Source organism: Pezoporus wallicus, unplaced genomic scaffold, assembly GCF_028554395.1.
Source record: "Pezoporus wallicus isolate ANWC-B61680 ecotype Strahan unplaced genomic scaffold, APGP_CSIRO_Pwel_v1 contig_11153, whole genome shotgun sequence".
Classification (NCBI taxonomy): Eukaryota; Metazoa; Chordata; class Aves; order Psittaciformes; family Psittacidae; genus Pezoporus; species Pezoporus wallicus.
The window spans coordinates 1011491-1032413 of NW_026639099.1; the positions used below are offsets into that span (position 1 = coordinate 1011491).

Here is a 20923-nt window from a genome sequence, read left to right on the forward strand (position 1 = left end):
TCTTTAACACATGCACCAGATAACTGATGAGCTATTCTGAAATAAATGAGGCTTTTCTGGTAAAATCCCTGCCCAGTAAGGTGGCATCACTCACCCAGCCGCCCCCAGGCAGGTGAATGTGTTTAAGCCCAAGATCCCAGGAGATTCCGGGTGGATCCAGATAGCTCCAAATACCAGAGACCTGTGACACGGTGCATGGAGCATTAAGAGTAGGTTTTTAGTCCAAGAAGACACCACAAAGGCAGCAGGTGAGTACTTGTAACACCAGACTCGTCAGTGAGTATCCAGCTTTAACTAATGTTAAATGTCTGCAGGAGGGCAGACACATCTCCCCAGACCTCTAAAGGCTGCCCTGTGGGACCCTCCTGCTGCTTTAGTTCTCCTTCCTTTGACCTGCTTCTTCCCATACTAACCTAACCTTCTTTCCACCCACAAATAACTCGCACCTGCTCCATTCTGAAACCAGTTTGCACCCAAAGCCAAGTTCCACAGGAATCAGCACCAGAGGTGACATGATCCCCAACTTCCATTCGCTGCTGCTCACGCGAGGCCTCCTCCGAGCTGCTGTGCTCCCACAAAAGCACACTGGTGCAAGTCAGCAGCTCCCGCACACCACTCCTTAAGGAGCATTAGCGCTGCTTTAACTGCCCCACGGATGAGGCAACAACCAGCAGCGCACGGATGCAGCTGGAAGGAGCCACAGGACAAGCCCACCGTGGGTTTCCAACCAAAGCTTGGCCAGGAGGCACTGGGGCGCTCCCGTGGGCTCCTTCCAGCCTCAACGCAACAGCTTATGATCATCTACCACAGCCCTGCCAAGGCAGGAAGGCGGCGTTAGCACTGATGCAGGGACAACATTCCCTATGGCCGCTGTCCCTGCGCTGAGCTCTCCCCGGACACACGGCAGCACACAGGCCCAGACCCCCCCCGCCCGCCATGCCGCCGGTACCCCCGGTCCTGCAGCCCCCACCGCGCCTCCCCTACCCAGAGGCCCCCGCGCGGCCGCCGCCTCCGCGCACAACATGGCGGCGCGGGCGGGCCGGGCCGCCGGGCTGTGAGGGAGGGACGGAGGGGCGGGCGGGCTGCCCCGGGGCCCGCCGCGGCCACCATGACCTACACGGCGGAGCAGCTGGACGGCGTGCGGCGGTGAGGGGGCCGGGGCGGCGGCGGGAGAGCAGCGGGGGACGAGCCATGGGGGGGGGGGGGGGGGGGGGGTGCGGCTGCGGCGGGTCTGTGGGGAGAGGCCGTGAGGTAACCCTGTGTGCGCTTCCAGGATAAAGCGGTGTCGGAACTACTATGAAATCCTGGGGGTGGAGAAGGATGCCAGCGAGGAAGACCTGAAGAGAGCGTACCGCAAACTGGCCCTCAAATTCCACCCTGACAAGAACCGTGCCCCCGGAGCAACGGAGGCGTTCAAAGGTGAGGGCAGGCGGGCCCCGGTCCTGCAGCCGCAGAGCAAGGAGATGAGGGCAGGCCCCCTAGACGTACCCTTGTGCACCTTATATAAAGGCATCATGCAGGCCCACATAGCTTGGTAGTGTCACGGACAGATCTGCCCATCTCCACAAAACCCTGCTGCTGCTCGGCAAGGTTTGCCTTTTAATCCTCAAAATAGAGATTTCTGTTGGAAGCAAATGAAAACATATCCCGAATTTCATTCTTAGATACTGCTAAAGGCTCAGAACAATGCTTGGAAATAGTAGTGGCCGTGCAGGAGAGTGTGGTGTTGTGTAATCAATACCCACTCTGTGTCATAAATAAACCCTTTATATATACACATACATATATACATGCAAGCGTTTGAAGTTGGAGTCCAGTGTTCTGTGTCTGGTCTTTTCAGTAACCTCGCAATCTAAACCTGTTTAGACAGCAGCGATGCTATGACAATGTTACAGCATCTAAACTGACATCATGTGCTCTCTGGGAGCTGTGTTGCAGCTGTCTGCACCAGCACTGCAAGGCAGCAGGAAGAAAGTAAGATATCCATTCATAGACTGTTAGAAGGAGTTTCTGAAGGGCTTTTCTTTGTGTTTCTGTGCTAGGGTTGTATTTCTCTATGAACTTGTTTACAGCCATGTTCTGTCAAAGGTCAAGGAAGATGATGAACCGAAGAGGTTGGGATGGTTTGATGTGAAGTGTGACATAGATCTGCCGTACACCTTCACTGGAGACAAAAACTTGGAATAGGGTTCTGCATTTTAATTAGCCTCTGGAGTTATTAACTCTGTATTATATGGAAGCGCACTTCTCGATCAGTGCTTAGTTTGATCTGATAGCATGTTACCTCCTCACTCAGGCTCTTGGCTGAAGTGGATTCTCTCACCTCAGTTTTACAAACACTTCAGCTCTCTCTGTACACTTTAACACTCTTGTGTTTCTCCTGATATCAGGGATAGCAGAAAATAAATTCCATCACTGGTAACATCAGTGTTGTAGCACTTTTTTTTACTCTTTTAAAAGTAACTCAATCTTTGGTCAAGCACAAATTTCCCGTGCCCATGTGGGCTTTATTGCTACTCTGCTTATAGAAGTCTGACATCTGAAATACTGCATGATACAGCTGTGTAACACTTCTTTTCATTCCCTCTCCAGCAATAGGAAATGCTTTTGCAGTTCTGAGCAACCCTGAGAAAAGATTACGATACGATGAATTCGGAAGTGACCAGGAGCATGTCAGCACTGGCCAGCCCAGGCACTACAATTACTACACAGAATTCGAAGCAGACATTACACCAGAAGAAATATTCAATGTGTTTTTTGGTGGGCACTTTCCTACAGGTCAGTATCTGCAGTGTTTTTGACATGCAATGAACTGACACTAGGCCATAAAGGAAGTTCAGCTGCTCTCAGTACATCTGAAAAGGGAAAAAAACTTTTTGGATATGCTCTTTTCTTCCTTCCTAGGTGTTTGTGCCTGGAAAAGCTCCTTTAATGTACAGTTTAAACTTAAGATTTTAGCAGCTCTGTTTCCCACAAAGTGTTGTCAAAACCCAGGGTTGTTGTGCAGGAATTCTAGCACAGAGAGCTGCCAACACAGTAAAGGCTGTTGCTGCTGGGGCAAGTCCCAAACCTCCTAGCCTCTCTTGAAATTTGTCAGTACATTAGGGGTAAGAACACTAGTCTGGCAAGAGGTTAGTTAGGCTGTGTAATTCTTCGCTAGGCAGCATTTTAATACCAGCTGTAGCTGTAGACCCTTCTTTTTGTTGTTGCTTTTATTCCCTCCATTGTCAAAAGCCAGCAATAGTATGGGAGGTAAAATAAAGTGTGACTGGGAAAGGATCAGAGGTATCTTTGCTAATGGTGCAATACTCAAGACAACTTTCTGTGTTCCAGTGTGCATGGCAGCAGCTCCTGGTGTGGTGGTCTCAGCACCCCTTTAACTAGGAAAACACAGGAGTTCATCTGGCTTGCAGCAGCTTGTATACTGTAAAGAAATGAAAACCTCTTAGCTGAGAAAGTGATGCCTGCCAGGAAAGGCTGTTATTGGATATGCAGGATCCAGTAACTGAAGAGTAGATCCATACCTGTAGTAGCTCCGTGCATGTCTCAGTCCAGCCTCAGCTTTTGTATTTGTAGTACAAATACAAAAGTACTGGAAGATCAGTGGAATACAGGTTTGGATTAAAGTAAATCTGAAAGGTGTGCTGAGCTCAGGGTCTTCCTGGCAGCAAAGTGCTTTAGCACTCTTGTCAATTTGCTCACCTTTTAGACTTAAGACGTTACAATGGTTAGAGGCTACAGGCTGAACTTACAAAAAATAAATGCGCGTGAAAGGAAAGAAACTGCTGACAGGAATTCTTTGAGAAATGTAGAATTTGGGAAAATGTTTTCTAGGCTCCCTGCAGAAGCCATTCTTCCCCTCCCACACTTGCTTCTGTTTTTTCACAGCTTGGTAGAATACTGTCTGAGCAGGGTTGCATGAGAGAAACAAACTTTTGGTCAAGAAAGACACATTCTTTCTAACACCCCTCCCCGCGGTTGTGTCTCTGTTGGAGCACTGCCTGCAAACATGCCAGGCCCCTTGGACAAACCTTGGAACAAGCAAGGAAACAGATGTTTTGACACAATAGCAAAAGTCACTTCCGACTGGTTTCTTGCAGAATTCTTGGGGAAATGAAGAGAAAGGACAGTATAAGAGCATAAAATAATGTAACCTCTTTCCCAGGGCTTAAAAATAGATTTGCATTTCTGTTGTTATGGTAAGGTCATGAATTTCCATTCTCTAATACAAAAACATTCTGAAATGCAAAAGGGGAGAGCACAGCCATTATTAAGATATTCATATGGTGATAAAATCAAATTCAAGCTTCAAATCGAAACAGCAGATGCAATTCTTTCCTCATTTTAGAATTCTTATAAATAAATTAACTGCATTCAGTGTGCAAGAAAGGAAATCCTGAATTGTTCTCCTTTGTTACTCAAAAGGCTATTTTTTAAATCTCTTTCCTTAATATAAAATCATTAAGTGAAACTATTAATAGCTTGAAAGAATAATAAGTAGAAAAGAGCATAGAAGACCATACTGAGTAATTATGGAAAGCCATAATTCATGCCCTGAGCCTGGTGAAGCAAATCACTTTTCCTGCTTACAGCCTGGGGATGCAACACAAGCTACAGACTTGCAAGTGGATATGACCAACCCAGTATTAAAATATGAGATAGAGTAACAAAAAGTGTGGCATGTTTCTGCAGTTTGATTTAAATTAACATGGACTTGGGGCAAACTTTGCAATTTCTCTGGTACACTTTTTGGAGCAACATATTTCTTTTGACATTTAGATCCAAGGTGTGTTTGTGCTTTTTAATCTAAGGTCTCACAGCTCTAATGTAGGCTGGGTAGTATAAGCCTGGATAATCAACTAGAAACTGAGAAGTAGGGCTGAGTACCAGCAACTGAGTAAACATCATGGCTCTCTCTTGGTTTCTGTTAACAGGAAATATCCACATGTTCTCAAATGTAGCCAGAGACACACACTATTATCCACAGAGGCACCGGAATGAAAGAGCATGGACACAGGAGCAAGAGGAGGAGGAAACTAGGCCACAGGTAGCCAGGAGGAGGGATCTCTTGGGTTTAAGTACTTCACCATGGTAGAGGGGTCAACTTGCACATCTGAAGCCAGGACAGACCTTCCCATTCCTAAACACTCAGTGTTTGTCTTCCAGCACTGCAGCCAAAATGGATGTTTTCAACAATAACTAGATGGTCTTTAATTCATCACTACTTTAAAAATACATTGAATTGATAGGATTACAGGCCCTGGGATTTCTGTCACTGGTGTTTTGCTGGTGATTGCTTTCTGCAGGCTCTAATGGTTTGGTAATCCAGCAATAATTAGTCCAGATGTGGATAGCTAATGCACACAGAAGTACTGGCTTGTCCTCACTGCATATTTAATTCTTCAGTAAATTAGCTCACAACTTCTATGCAGGTGCTGCACAGGCTTCGTCCAGCACAGGGCAAGATGAGTCTGGGATACACAGATTGTTTTGTGTTGGAAGAGACCTCAAAGCTCATCCAGTTCCAACCCCTGCCACGGGCAGGGACACCTTCCACCAGAGCAGCTTGCTCCAAGCCCCTGTGTCCAACCTGGCCTTGAACACTGCCAGGGATGGGGCAGCCACAGCTTCTCTGGGCACCCTGTGCCAGCGCCTCAGCACCCTCACAGGGAAGAACTTCTGCCTAAGAGCTCATCTCAGTCTCCCCTCTGGCAGGTTAAAGCCATTCCCCTTGTCCTGTCCCTACAGGCCCTTGTCCAAAGCCCCTCTCCAGGTTTCCTGCAGCCCCTTTAGGCACTGGAGCTGCTCTAAGGTCTCCCCTTCAGGAGCCTTCTCTTGTCCAGGCTGACCCAGCCCAGCTCTCTCAGCCTGGCTCCAGAGCAGAGCTGCTCCAGCCCTCACAGCATCTCCGTTGCCTCCTCTGGGCTCACTCCAACAGCTCCACATCCCTCTTGTGCTGCTGCCCCAGAGCTGGATCAGGACTGCAGGGGGGGTCTCCCCAGAGCCCAGCAGAGGGGCAGGATCCCCTCCCTCGACTGCGGCTCACCCTATGGGGGTGCAGCCCAGCACACTGGGGGGGTTCTGGGCTCAAGCGCACACTGAAGCCCGGTCATGGGGAGCTTCTCATTGACCAAGACCCCCAAGTCCTTCTCCTCAGGGCTGCTCCATCCAGTTACCCCCAGCCTCTGTTCGTGCTGGGAATTGCCCCGACCCATGTGCAGGGTCATGTTTACATGGTTCCACCTCTGCAGCCTGCCCAGGTCCCTCTGGATCCTGTCCCTTACCTCCAACGTGTGACTGCACCACACAGCTTGGTGTTGGCAAACTTCAGGCTGCTCAATCCCACTGCCCAGAAAGGACAATCTCAGGACTGACCGCTGGGGCACACCACTCATCACTGTTCTCCACTGCCTCCCAGTGAAACACATAGGGTGTCATTTGTTGCTGGCACACATACACACATGCCACCTGCCTTGCAGACATCTTCCTCCAGAGTCAGCCTTTAAACTAATGAGATCATTCCCCAAGGAAGATTAATTTTTCCCTGTGAGTCTCTTATTGTCAGGCTCTGAAAAATCAGCCCTGATAGAGCTCAAGGACAGCTCCACTAGGGCAAAGGAGTCCACCTACTGCAATGTCAGGTATCTTTGTTGCTATCTCAGGGCAGAGAGCAAAGCCTAAATAGGTGCATGTTATATTTTGCTCCTGATAAGAAAAGGCATTTGAGAAGCCAGTTTAGAAATTAAGAGCAGAAATAAAGGTCTCTTTTTTTCTCTTTGATATTTTTTACCACTCTATGTTCAAAATTCATTCAGACAAAACCCCAAGCGCATCCTGACTGAAGTTACACCACGTACAGTCTCTTAACCCTTCACTTTTCACCCATGTTATCCATGAAACTGAAATGGGGATTTTTAGAATGCATGTAGCAAACTTCAGAAGATGCCCAGTGGGAATTGCAGGGTGTTCCTTTAGTTTGGATTGTGTTTGGTTACTGTGCTGTGGGCATCTGTGACCTTCTGAAGGGAGCTGTGGATGAAAGACAGGTCATGAAAATATAATTGAAAGCAAATGGCTCGAAAGAGTTTGCTGAGATTCTTAATAAAGGTTATTTTGAAATTAATATGTCATCTCTCAATTCAAAAGCACTTCCTCTTTAGTTTACACTGTTGGTCTGTGATAGATAGCCTGGTTTCTGTGGACAGATGCATCCTTTCCCATCTCTATCTCTTCTTAACTGCTAATTATTGTTGTTGTTTTCAGAATTCATATTCTGCATTTATTCAGTTGATGCCAGTTTTCATCATCATAATTGTGTCAGTTATAACTCAGCTGATGGCCACAAACCCACCCTACAGCTTGTTCTACAAATCGTAAGTCATTCCAAACCACGTTGTTCTGCTTTTCAGTCTTTGAGATTAAGTGAAGTTGGACTTGAGAGCAAAATGCATGTTAGTGCTGTGTTCTTTCTAGAAAGCACTATCAATTTGTAAATATGGGAACACCAACCATCCCTATGAACAAGTTCTCTTAAGCATTATAGCTGTGAAGTTAGTTCTGGTGAGCTTTATTAACACTGTGTGCTGAAGAAACAGGCACTGAGCCAGAAAGCTTTCTCAACTGGCCTGAAATGGTTTTGCACAGCGATGCAGTGTCAGGAAGGTGGGTGTAGCTCAGGTACAGTGCTGCTCAGCTGTCATCTGCCTAGCCCCAGGGGTCTGTGGGACCACCACTGGAGTTCCTATGGAGAGCAGTAACAAAATGAAGCATAAATCCAAATGTGTTCTGGAGCTTGAATTCCATGGGAAGAATTGTCAAGCTCCACAAATCATTAAAGCCTTGTAATGGCCAGGTTTAACATCTGTAAGGAAGCAGGTCCCTGGAGTTGCAGAGGCCAAGCTGAACTGGTCAGCTCTGGAAGCAGGCGGACACCACCAGACTTGCTGGAATCTGAGGGAGGCAGAGGAAAAAACTTGCTCTTCTCAGCATCCAGTGTTGGGAAGAGGGGAGGAAGCTCTCTGATGAGACAGAGCTCACTTCAGTCACCTTCACCAGCTCCTGCTGCCACAGAAGTAGGGATCCTGTGGGTTTTGGAGAACCTGCTGCGCACAGCAGTAGCAGAGTGCTCCAAACACACCCCTTGCTGCCTTCTAGTAGAACTGCTTGGGTTTAGGCCCGTATTACCTGCACTGTCATAGTAGCCCAACACCCTTTATCGTTGTTTACCACAAGATGTCAGTGTGTAGACCCAGTGTGAGAATAGGAGGGTGGTTGTTTTCTGGCTCGTTTGGGTTTGGGTTTTTTTCAGCGAATGTTTTTGCTATCTGGCAGTGCCATGTGAACCCTCCCACAGTGTCCCTGAGCAGCTAATCTCTCCTGCTTTCCTTCCCAACCTCCCCTTTGCCTGTTGATTTGAGATAGCCAGGCCTGAGCCTGGCACACACTTACCCTGCTTCTCTAAATCATATCCTTGAAAAACCTAACAGCCTAAAAACTGAAAGAAATCGGTTTTTTTTTTTATATATATATATATATATATATATATATATATATATATATGTTATTTATATACATATAAAGAGAGCATACACCTCCGAGACATGGTGAGAGGGAAGGAGTCCAGGAAATGGAAGGGGTGAACTGAGTTCCATCAAGTAGAGAAACCTAACAGCCTAAAAACTGAAAGAAATTGGGTTTTATATATATAATATATGTATGTTATTTATATATATATATAAAGAGAGCATACACCTCTGAGACATAGTGAGAGGGAAGGAGTCCAGGAAGTGGAAGGAGTGAACTGAGTTCCATCAAGTAGAGTGTAACCTTTGTGTTTTGGCTGCCTGCCTCTTTCTCTGGGCAGTGATTTGAAAGAATGCCTGGGTATCTTTGCTTAAATAAGGAAGTTCAGGGTACAAAAATGCTTTAATCCAGTGGCTGTGTCAGAGTGGGAAATTCTACCCACTTTGGGATATTCCATGCCCCACTTTGCTTAATGATGATTATAAAACCCTATAAAAACCCAGCTACATTCTGCCCTGCTAATTTTTATTTCTACTAAGGGATCCAGAAATTGAGAAGATCCAGATCCAGTTGTATTGTGCCCTGAGCAGTTCAAGAGCTACATGTCTTTCTGTAATCTCTACATTTGCTACCAATTCCCATGGATTTCTGGACCTGGCTTGACAGAAATTATCAGCAAACAGAGGAAAGTGTGTGGAGCTGCTGTTCACAGATAAAATTTGCTCTGATGTTTTGGAAGTGTCTTGACTGAGCTGTTGAGAACACACACTGTGTGTGCAAAGAACAGTGTCAGCTCAGAGTCACTTCTTTGTAGAGATCACCAAACACTGGATATTTCCCTGTGGTTTTAGCAGGGGTGGGGGTGAATGCTGGTTGTAGTGTACAATTTGCTGCGCCTGAAACTTGTAATTTCCTTATGGGATGGCTGAGGGAGCTGTAGTGCTGCAGAAAATAACTGTAAAGAAGCTGTTGTGAGCACTGTCCTCTGGAAATGCTGATATGGAGAAACACCTCCTGATTTCTTTATATTTAAACTGCTATCCCCCCTCTTTTCTCCATTTTTCCATAGGTCCATAGGCCATGTGATTAGTAGAGAAACCGAGAACTTGCAGGTGCCTTACTACGTTGATAAAAACTTTGAGAGGAATTATCAAGGAGCAGAACTTCAAGAGCTAGAGAAAACCGTTGAAAAAGATTACATAGACTACATTCAGACCAGCTGCTGGAAGGAGAAACAGCAAAGTAAGTTCCTTTTGTTATAGGTGTGTGCCTGCGACCCCTGGGTAGTTGGGGAATGGCTGTGCTTCACCAGGCACTGCTGGGTTTAGCCTCAGTTTCTGATGCTTGTAACATCTCTGCACTGGTATTTGTCACATCTGCTATTGCTATTCTTGAGAGTCTGTCAGAACTCATTTTAGGTGATTTGGAGAGACAAGTAGAAAGTAGATCTCACCCTTTGAGATATTTTTTTCCACTCAGATTTTATGCTTCAATAACTCTTAGTGATGATGTTTTAAACATACAATCATCCACATTTATCTTGCTCTAACATTGTGAGGGCTAGAAAAGACCTTGAGACATCACCTATTCCACATTTCCTTTGCTGGAGCAGAATCGTTTTTGCTTCTATTGGCTCCACAAGACAATTAACTTTTTCTTCAACACTTCCCTAGATGAGAGCCCACAGCCTATTCAAGTGCCTATGGTTATCCTGCAGTGGCCTGTGTTACTGGTATCAGTTTTCAGAGAGCATGTTTTCATGCTTATTTTGTGTGCTTATTTGCATTTTCTATCTTTAGATGACTTTGAGATCATGTTTTTCTCCATAGTCAAGATTGTCTTTTAAAAACAAGAATTGAATGCTGAAAGGGGAGCACAGAATGTGAGCATTCAGAATAATTCTTGCTGCCAAAGATTCCCTTGTTTCTTTCCCTTCCATATGAAGACAGGCTGAGAAAGTTGGGGCTGTTCAGCCTGGAGAAGAGAAGGCTGCATGGAGACCTCATAGCAACCTTCCAGTATCTGAAGGGGGACTATAAGGATGCTGGGGAGGGACTTTTCATTAGGGACTGCAGTGATAGGACAAGGGGTAACGGGTTAAAACTGAAACAGGGGAAGTTTAGATTGGATATAAGGAAGAAGTTCTTTAAGGGTGGTGAGGCACTGGAATGGGTTGCCCCGGGAAGTTGTGAATGCTCCATCCCCTGAACACCCTTGGCGGTGTTCAAGGCCAGGCTGGACAGAGCCTTGGGTGACATGGTTTAGTGTGAGGTGTCCCTGCCCATGGCAGGGGGGTTGGAATGAGATGATTTTAAGGTCCTTTCCAACCCGAACTATTCTATGATTCTATGATCCTAAGTCAATTGGGGATGTATATTTTATTTAACCTCATACTGTATTACTTGTTAACTACTACTGATCTAGTTCATTGAGCAAATCCCTGCTCCTTTTGGAACTGTACAAAACAGCACAAATCAAATACAAGGACTAGCTGAAGTTGGGATGTTGTAACTGATGAACCCATCACACTAACTAGCAATGTGCATAAAGGAAGCTGTAAGAAGCTGTTTCTGTGTAAATGTTCAGTAGTAGCAGGTGAGCTGCTTCAACACACTAGTAGGGTTTTCTAATTTGCTCCATATAAAGCAGTTCTTGGCCCACCACTAAGTCTCTTTGCACTTGTTTATAGTTTCTTCACCCATTGCATCATTATGGAAGTGTATGCTTTGTCTAAGCAAGCCTTGTTGTGCTGCAGGGAACAGTCCGTGCTTCTGACTCCAAACTATTCCCAGGTTTTTTATGGGGAGAGTTGTTTTGTTGTCATCCAGAGACTGGTTTATTTTACATGAAAGTTACCCATCTTGGCTTTCAAGAGTAGATGTAGGCTCTGAAGTTAAAAAGATCCTAATATAAGACTGTAAAAACCCCAAACAGTCTCTTAGTTTTTGATGTGCTCGACTTGTGATTTTGAGCATCTGTAGCTGGCAGTAGCAGTGCTCTAGGTATATATGGCTGTTTGTAACTGTAGGCTTTGCGTGTAGGCTTGCTATAGAGAGGGAATAGATTTCTTGCAGAAAATCCTTTTAATTTACCTTATGCAACTGAAAGTTGCCAAATTGTCTCTTTCACATAGACCAAGCTGAGGAATGCTGTGCCCCAAAACAGGCAACAGGGTTTGCAAGTCTAAAAGAGCCTAAGTCAGAGAGGGTGGGGTGACTCAGCACTGAATGCTAAGACAGGGCTGCAAACCAGTGCTCCTCTGGAGCAATTTACACTTCGAGGCTTTATTAGTCACAGATCTGCAGATGTATTTACAGCATCCACAATTGCAGTAGCCCCAGGACACCACTATAGTTGGAAAAAGAACTAAACCATTTTCAGAGTGACTGTCATTTAGGCCAGCTAGCAGGTAACGAGCGCAGCTGAGGCTCTGCTAACTTTAGTACAGCCAAGTGTGTAAAAATAAACCCTGAGTAAACTGTGAGTACATGATGGACTGCTGGGGAGGAGTTTTCTGAGATGGTGAGACAGTTCTTAGTCAACTGTTGCTTCATAACTTGGGTCTGTTAATTCTTGTTTAAGTGTTTAACTTCACATGGGCTGCTCTCTTTTTGTCAGTTGAATGTCTATTAATAGTACATTTGTTTGTTTCTTTTACTGAAGCTGCATTTCTCTTTAGCACCAACAGAATGAACACAGATTAGTTATACAGGAACAGTTTGATTCTTAAAGTCCTTGACTTTATGACTGGAAAAGCATGACCTAGTGTCCAGCAACCTTAATGAAAACTGCAAAAGTAACTGAAGCACCAGTGTCTTGTTCAGCTGGTCACTTCTATACTGCTGCAGTAGACTGCTCCTCCCTTCACAGCAGAATAGTGTGTAAAAGCTATGTATGCTGTGGGGTTTGGTCCTCTGAAATCCCTAATAGAGTACAAACAGCACATCCCAGGTTTTACAGATTGTTCAGCTGTGCTAGCACATTTGTAATGTAAGACTGCAAAGAGCTCCGAGCTGTAGAAAATCAGAGGCAACTGCAAACAGCAAGAATAAGGGCATGTGGCTTCCTTTAAAAAGTTCAAAGAAACAGATCTGTGTAGGAGATAGAAAAACACGAGAAACAGATGTGCCAGAGTGAATGCTGTCAGAAATGCAGCCATTTGCAGTGAATAACTCTGCCCAATAAGGTCCCTGGAGTTCACTGCAGAGCTCCAGGGACGCTGCATTAGGAGACAATTACCCGAGTCTGGCTTTACTGAAGGCTTGTCAAGGTTATGTGCCCAGCAGTACTTGAATGGCATTTTGAGTTATATAACCTGAAAATTGATTCCCGATCTACAATGAAATGGTTGTGCCTGTCAGTTTGTAAAGCTTCTCGATAAATAGGTGGAGGCTTAAATGGCTTTAAATTTCGGTGGGACAGGGACAGAGGACTTAAGGAGTGAAAGGACCTATTGAATAATTTTGTTAAATGAGGGACTTGAAGGTGTATAAAAGCTCTGAAAAGTTGAGTGTCATCAGGTACCCAGTGCTTAGGGAAATTCTGACCTTTTCAGCAACAAATTACTGCAGTTCTCTTAGGTGTGTCTAGTGCTGGATCTAAAGGATTCTTCAGGGAGAAAGCTATATTAGGATTTCCTTAGCTAATCAGCAAAAGAAATTCTCTGAATTGTTGAGGGGGGGAAATAACTGAAACAAGGAGACTATTGCAGCTTCATGTTACTTTTGAGAAGAAGAAAAAGAAATGTGCAAAGTACCTTTGAGATTGTGTTGTTAATGAAAGGGCACACTGGCCTTTCCTGGTCATTCCTGTGGAATGACCCTCCTCTGCATCCCTAAGAATTAGTGTGGGATGAGAGCTGATTCCAAAGTAAGTGACAGTATTGCCTAAGACAGGTGCTGTGTAGCCCCTTTTATGCCATTAGTTTAACAATATACAGATATCTTAAAGCAATCACCTATGCTTTAGATCATTAACATGATTTAAAATCTTAACTGACTTCCAAGCTATACTTTTATAGTGTGTGTTTTCTTCATAGATTAACAATCAGTCTTGGGTTTTGTTTGGTTATTGTCCTGCTAGTGCACTGTTTAGAGAGGATTGGGTTTGCAAACACTTAGGAAAATACTCTTGTCTTCATTAAGTAGCTTGGTTAAACTCCATGGTGTCTCTTTAGAGCATGTTAACATGCCCAGTCTCACTGAAACAAAGTGAATTAAAAAGACCCCCCACGAGCCACAGGGATAACAAAGCACAGAGAAGCAGTTACTGAAAGCAGGCTCATCCTGATATGTATCTTCTTTTTCATCTTTCAGAGTCTGATTTGTCAAATTTGGCCAAGCTGTACAGAGACGAGCGGTTAAAGCAGAAAGCAGAATCCCTGAAACTTGAGCACTGTGAGAAGCTCTCCAGTCTGATTGGAATGCACAAAGGGGGCTGACCAGGACGCACACGTTCTGTAGTTTTAATTTATTGCTGTTTTAACTTATGGTTTTATTTTCCTTTGTATAAAAAGGGAAGGAGTCTATTGTAAAAAGTGTGGATATTTGAGTCCTTCTGCATAGAGTGCAGAGAGGGGCCAACACAAGCTGCGGAGCTGGTGTTTGCTGTAATATATACTGTACACTATATTGGTTCCAAGGACCAGTGGCACTTTGTAAATGAATCCCCTGGGAAACGCTATTATTAGTTTGGAGCCCTTCCTCGTCAGTAGTTTGTCTGCCATCCAGACAGTGTGTGCTTCCCAGGAGGGCAGACAAATGTCTTTGCTTTCTGTGTTTGACATGGACCTGCAGCTCACTGATCACAGGAACAGCGTGCTCTCACAGACCAACGCATGGCCCTGCTGCTGCAGTGGGCTCTCATGAGAATGTAGATGGAAGGCGGCGTGTTCCCTGTTGGGTTTCCTGTTCAGTGTGATGTGCAGTGCTTCCTTCACAAGAGACAGGAACCTGCTTCAGGTGAGCACCCGAGCACACTCCCTGCTCCTGGAGGGACTTCACACCGGGCTTGTTGGACTGGAGGGCTGTGCCTGTGCTGCTACGTGGTGAGACGGCACCAAGATCCCAACAGCAACATCAAACCAGAAGATGAATTGCACCAATTCCAGCAGCTGTTGAGCTGCAGAGAAAGGACAGCCCTATTTATTTTCTCAGATGTTTCCAGTGGCATATTTTCAGGCTGGCTGTTTAATTCTCATTTTTACCTGCAAACTCTTCTCCAGCTGTTACAGGGGTCCTGCTTTTTCTGGTACAGGTTTGATGTAGCATATTTTTACTCTGTTGAGCAGTTATGAATGTTTCACTGTAGATATTAGTATTGCAAAGAAAAAAGATCCATGTAGCAGTGTCCTGTTTTTCTCTTGATCCTTTGTTACAAAACCAGGCATTTTAAGGCAGGCTGAGGGTGGGTTGTACCTGTCAGAACAGAGGACAGTGTTACTCCAGTTGAGCATCACCTGAGCCAGTTTCACTGGTGGGTTGCCATGAGTGCATGCCACCCATGGACTGAGCTGTTCTCACAAAGGATGTCTCCAAGCAGGACAGCAGAGGTGGTGCTCACCTCCCTGATGTGCAAATATACGTCTGTTAGGACTGAGCACATCTCTCTTGTTGCCCCTGTGCCTAAAGTGACTCCTTACGACAGCGTTTTTGTGTTAACGTTTGCTTCCTGTTGGAATACTTGGGGAAGTTGAGCAGAGTTTGTCAGCCACTCGGGACAGGGAGAGGCTGGTAAAACAGCATTTGGAGGGGGTGGTTGTGAAACAGCTTTGGTGTGAGAGTCTTTACAGGCAAAAATCCTTGATTACTCTAGATTAGGAATGTGGCTGGCAGCAGGACGGGCAGCCTCGGTTCTCGTGTTTCCCAGTGGGGAGCTGTGGTGGTTTAAACCCAGTCAGGCAGCTCGTTCACTCACTTCCCCTCTTCTTGCCCTCCCCCTACTCCTGGAGGGAAGGAGAGGAGAATCGAAAAGAATGCAACTCCCACGGGTTGAGATAAGAACAGTTTAGTAACTAAGGTATAACACAGATCACTACTGCTACCATCAATAATAATAATGATAAGGGAAATAACAAGGGAAGAGAATACAACACCTCAGCACCAGCTGACCCATAACTCACCCCCCCAGCCCGACCAAGCACTGACCGATACCTCCTCCAACCCCAGGGTCCCTAGCCCTTCTGGCTAACTCCCAGTTACATCCTGGGCATGACGTGCTGTGGTACGGAATACCTCTTTGGTAAGTTTAGTTCAGGTGTCCTGTCTCTGCTTCCTCTCTTCCCCTGCTCCCTGGCAGAGCATGAGGCTCACAAAGTCCTTGGCCAAACCAAAACATCACTGTTATCAGCTCTGTTACCAGGCCGAAAGTCAAAACACAGCACTGCGCCAGCTACCAAGGAGAAAAATGACTGCCACTGCTGAACCCAGGACAGGAGCACATAACATGAGTGTGTCCAAAAAGACAATGTTGCTTTTTATACAGTACATAGTTTGTAGAATGTATTTGAAATGCATTGGGCTTTGTTCCAGGTTTGTTATCTTCCCTGTTTGGCTCCCACAGGTATAAAGGGATACAGGTGGGGAGAGCAATTCATCCATAGTACTTTGCACATAAAATCGACTGCACCTTTCATCTAAAGGTATCGAAGGAGGTGGGAGAAGCACAATTTTAGGCATCTTCTCTGCAAGTAGGGAAGAGGCCAGGCTGGAGGGGAGATATCATGAGATACAGATTGCTTTTTGAAACACATGACACTGGAAGGTCTCATATAAAAAGCAGTCGGGTGCTCTGCGCGATCATAGCCAGGGTGTTAACGGTTTTGCATGATGGTGGTGTGCACTGTGAGTGAGGGCACTGGGCTCTGAAATGGCTTTAGTGATACATGCAGTAGAACTTGAAATCAGAATGGGTTGGGTTGGAAGGGGCCTTAAAGCTCATCCAGACATGGGCAGGGGGTTGGAACTGGATGAGCTTTTAAGGCCCCTTCCAACCCAACCCAGGCTGGGATTCTATGATCCTAACGGGAAAAAGGGACATTGTTACAAGGTGTCCAAGGCTGTTCCGTGCTTTTGTGGTTTACCAAAGGTTACCTGCCCAGTGGCCATGGCCTGCTAATTACTTCTGAGGTCTCTAAAGGGACAAAGATTGCTCCTCCAGGACACGCCTGTATGCCTGGATCCAGCCCCAGCACTGCGGGACACACCGTGTCCATATCCATGTCTGTGGTCATGGCCATGTCTGTGTCAGTGGGTGCTGGCGCATGGGGGGGCATACTCCCTCTTCTTGGGGATACCAAGAACTTGCAGATGGGTTTGGATATATATGTAATGATTAAAGGAGAGCCATGAACCTGCCCTGATTGCCTGCAAGGTGAATCCCCACCTCACACAATGAACCCCCACCTCACACAATGGTGAACCCCCACCTCACACAATGAACCCCCACCTCACACAATGAACCCCTACCTCACACAATGGTGAACCGCTACCTCACACAGTGGTGAACCCCCACCTCACACAGTGGTGAACCCCCACCTCACACAATGGTGAACCCCCACCTCACACAGTGGTGAACCCCCACCTCACACAATGAACCCCTACCTCACACAATGTTCCCCTACCTCACTCAGTGGTGAACCCCTACCTCACACAATGAACCCCTACCTCACACAATGAACCCCAACCTCACACAATGGTGAACCCCCACCTCACACAGTGGTGAACCCCCCCACACCTCACACAATGGTGACCTCACACAATGAACCCCCCTCACACAATGAACCCCCACCTCACACAATGGTGAACCCCTACCTCACACAAGTGGTGAACCCCCACCTCACACAATGGTGAACACCCCACCTCACACAATGAACCCCTACCTCACACAGTGGTGAACCCCTACCTCACACAATGAACCCCCACCTCACACAGTGGTGAACTCCCACCTCACACAATGAACCCCTACCTCACACAATGGTGAACCCCCACCTCACACAATGAACCCCTACCTCACACAATGGTGAACCCCCACCTCACACAGTGGTGAACCCCCACCTCCCACAATGGTGAACCCCTACCTCACACAATGAACCCCCACCTCACACAGTGGTGAACCCCCACCTCACACAATGAACCCCTACCTCACACAATGAACCCCCACCTCACACAGTGGTGAACCCCCACCTCACACAATGAACCCCTACCTCACACAATGAACCCCCACCTCACACAATGAACCCCTACCTCACACAATGAACCCCCACCTCACACAATGGTGAACCCCCACCTCACACAGTGGTGAACCCCCACCTCACACAATTGTGAACCCCCACCTCACACAGTGGTGAACCCCTACCTCACACAATGAACCCCCACCTCACACAATGGTGAACCCCCACCTCACACAATGAACCCCTACCTCACACAATGAACCCCCACCTCACACAATGGTGAACCCCCACCTCACACAGTGGTGAACCCCCACCTCACACAATGAACCCCTACCTCACACAATGGTGAACCCCCACCTCACACAGTGTTGAACCCCCACCTCACACAATGAACCCTACCTCACACAATGAACCCCCACCTCACACAGTGGTGAACCCCCACCTCACACAATGAACCCCTACCTCACACAATGAACCCCCACCTCACACAGTGGTGAACCCCCACCTCACACAATGAACCCCTACCTCACACAATGAACCCCTACCTCACACAATGAACCCCCACCTCACACACTGAACCCCTACCTCACACAATGAACCCCCACCTCACACAATGGTGAACCCCCACCTCACACAGTGGTGAACCCCTACCTCACACAATGAACCCCCACCTCACACAATGGTGAACCCCCACCTCACACAATGAACCCCTACCTCACACAATGAACCCCCACCTCACACACTGAACCCCTACCTCACACAATGAACCCCCACCTCACACAATGGTGAACCCCCACCTCACACAGTGGTGAACCCCTACCTCACACAATGAACCCCTACCTCACACAATGAACCCCCACCTCACACAATGGTGAACCCCCACCTCACACAGTGGTGAACCCCCACCTCACACAATGAACCCCTACCTCACACAATGAACCCCCACCTCACACAATGAACCCCCACCTCACACAATGGTGAACCCCCACCTCACACTGTGGTGAACCCCCACCTCACACTATGAACCCCTACCTCACACAATGAACCCCTACCTCACACAATGAACCCCTACCTCACACAGTGGTGAACCCCCACCTCACACAATGAAACCTCACACAATACCTCACACAATGGTGAACCCCCACCTCACACAGTGGTGAACCCCCACCTCACACAATGAACCCCTACCTCACACAATGAACCCCTACCTCACACAATGGTGAACCCCCACCTCACACAATGGTGAACCCCCACCTCACACAATGAACCCCTACCTCACACAGTGGTGAACCCCCACCTCACACAATGAACCCCCACCTCACACAATGGTGAACCCCCACCTCACACAGTGGTGAACCCCTACCTCACACAATGAACCCCTACCTCACACAATGGTGAACCCCCACCTCACACAGTGGTGAACCCCCACCTCACACAGTGGTGAACCCCTACCTCACACAATGAACCCCCACCTCACACAATGAACCCCTACCTCACACAATGGTGAACCCCCACCTCACACAGTGGTGAACCCCCACCTCACACAATGAACCCCTACCTCACACAATGAACCCCCACCTCACACAATGAACCCCTACCTCACACAATGGTGAACCCCCACCTCACACAGTGGTGAACCCCCACCTCCCACAATGGTGAACCCCTCACCTCACACACAGTGGTGAACCCCCACCTCACACAATGAACCCCTACCTCACACAATGAACCCCCACCTCACACAGTGGTGAACCCCCACCTCACACAATGAACCCCAACCTCACACAATGAACCCCCACCTCACACAATGAACCCCTACCTCACACAATGAAACTCCACCTCACACAATGGTGAACCCCCACCTCACACAGTGGTGAACCCCCACCTCACACAATGTTGAACCCCCACCTCACACAGTGGTGAACCCCTACCTCACACAATGAACCCCCACCTCACACAATGGTGAACCCCCACCTCACACAATGAACCCCTACCTCACACAATGAACCCCCACCTCACACAATGGTGAACCCCCACCTCACACAGTGGTGAACCCCCACCTCACACAATGAACCCCTACCTCACACAATGGTGAACCCCCACCTCACACAGTGGTGAACCCCCACCTCACACAATGAACCCCTACCTCACACAATGAACCCCCACCTCACACAGTGGTGAACCCCCACCTCACACAATGAACCCCTACCTCACACAATGAACCCCCACCTCACACAGTGGTGAACCCCCACCTCACACAATGAACCCCTACCTCACACAATGAACCCCTACCTCACACAATGAACCCCCACCTCACACAATGAACCCCTACCTCACACAATGAACCCCCACTCACACAATGGTGAACCCCCACCTCACACAGTGGTGAACCCCTACCTCACACAATGAACCCCCACCTCACACACACAATGAACCCCTACCTCACACAATGAACCCCCACCTCACACACTGAACCCCTACCTCACACAATGAACCCCCACCACACACAATGGTGAACCCCCACCTCACACAATGGTGAACCCCTACCTCACACAATGAACCCCTACCTCACACAATGAACCCCCACCTCACACAATGGTGAACCCCCACCTCACACAGTGGTGAACCCCCACCTCACACAATGAAACCACACAATACCTCACACAATGAACCCCCCTCACACAATGGTGAACCCCCACCTCACACTGTGGTGAACCCCCACCTCACACAATGAACCCCTACCTCACACAATGAACCCCTACCTCACACACACACACAGTGGTGAACCCCCACCTCACACAATGAACCCCTACCTCACACAATGAACCCCCACCTCACACAATGGTGAACCCCCACCTCACACAGTGGTGAACCCACACCACCTCACACAATGAACCCCTACCTCACACACACAATGACCTCACACCCCACCTCACACAATGGTGAACCCCCACCTCACACACACAATGGTGAACCCCCACCTCACACAATGGTGAACCCCCACCTCACACAATGGTGAACCCCTACCTCACACAATGGTGAACCCCCACCTCACACAATGGTGAACCCCCACCTCACACATGAACTCACACAATGGTGAACCCCCACCTCTCACCTACCTCACACAGTGGTGAACCCCACCTCACACAATGAACCCCTACCTCACACAATGGTGAACCCCTCACACCTCACACAGTGGTGAACCCCCACCTCACACAGTGGTGAACCCCACCT

General features: G+C 47.5%; 1 protein-coding gene across 1 annotated transcript; it reads left to right on the forward strand.

Annotated features, from left to right (window-relative positions):
• Positions 1 to 1001: 1001 nt before the first annotated feature.
• DNAJC18 (DnaJ heat shock protein family (Hsp40) member C18) lies at positions 1002 to 14865 on the forward strand. Its single transcript, XM_057413711.1, has 7 exons — positions 1002 to 1146; positions 1274 to 1419; positions 2593 to 2778; positions 4935 to 5047; positions 7264 to 7373; positions 9593 to 9765; positions 13839 to 14865. Exons 1-7 carry the CDS (start codon positions 1109 to 1111, stop codon positions 13961 to 13963), a joined length of 891 nt encoding a protein of 296 aa, XP_057269694.1. The 5' UTR covers positions 1002 to 1108; the 3' UTR covers positions 13964 to 14865.
• Positions 14866 to 20923: the final 6058 nt, after the last annotated feature.

Excerpts from the sequence above, each read along its gene's own strand:
- DNAJC18 (XM_057413711.1), top strand. The coding sequence starts at position 1,109 with ATGACCTACACGGCGGAGCAGCTGGACGGCGTGCGGCG. Across the intron at positions 5,048-7,263 it reads AGGAGGAAACTAGGCCACAG|AATTCATATTCTGCATTTAT; the intron begins GTAGCCAGGAGG and ends TGTTGTTTTCAG. Across the intron at positions 7,374-9,592 it reads TACAGCTTGTTCTACAAATC|GTCCATAGGCCATGTGATTA; the intron begins GTAAGTCATTCC and ends ATTTTTCCATAG.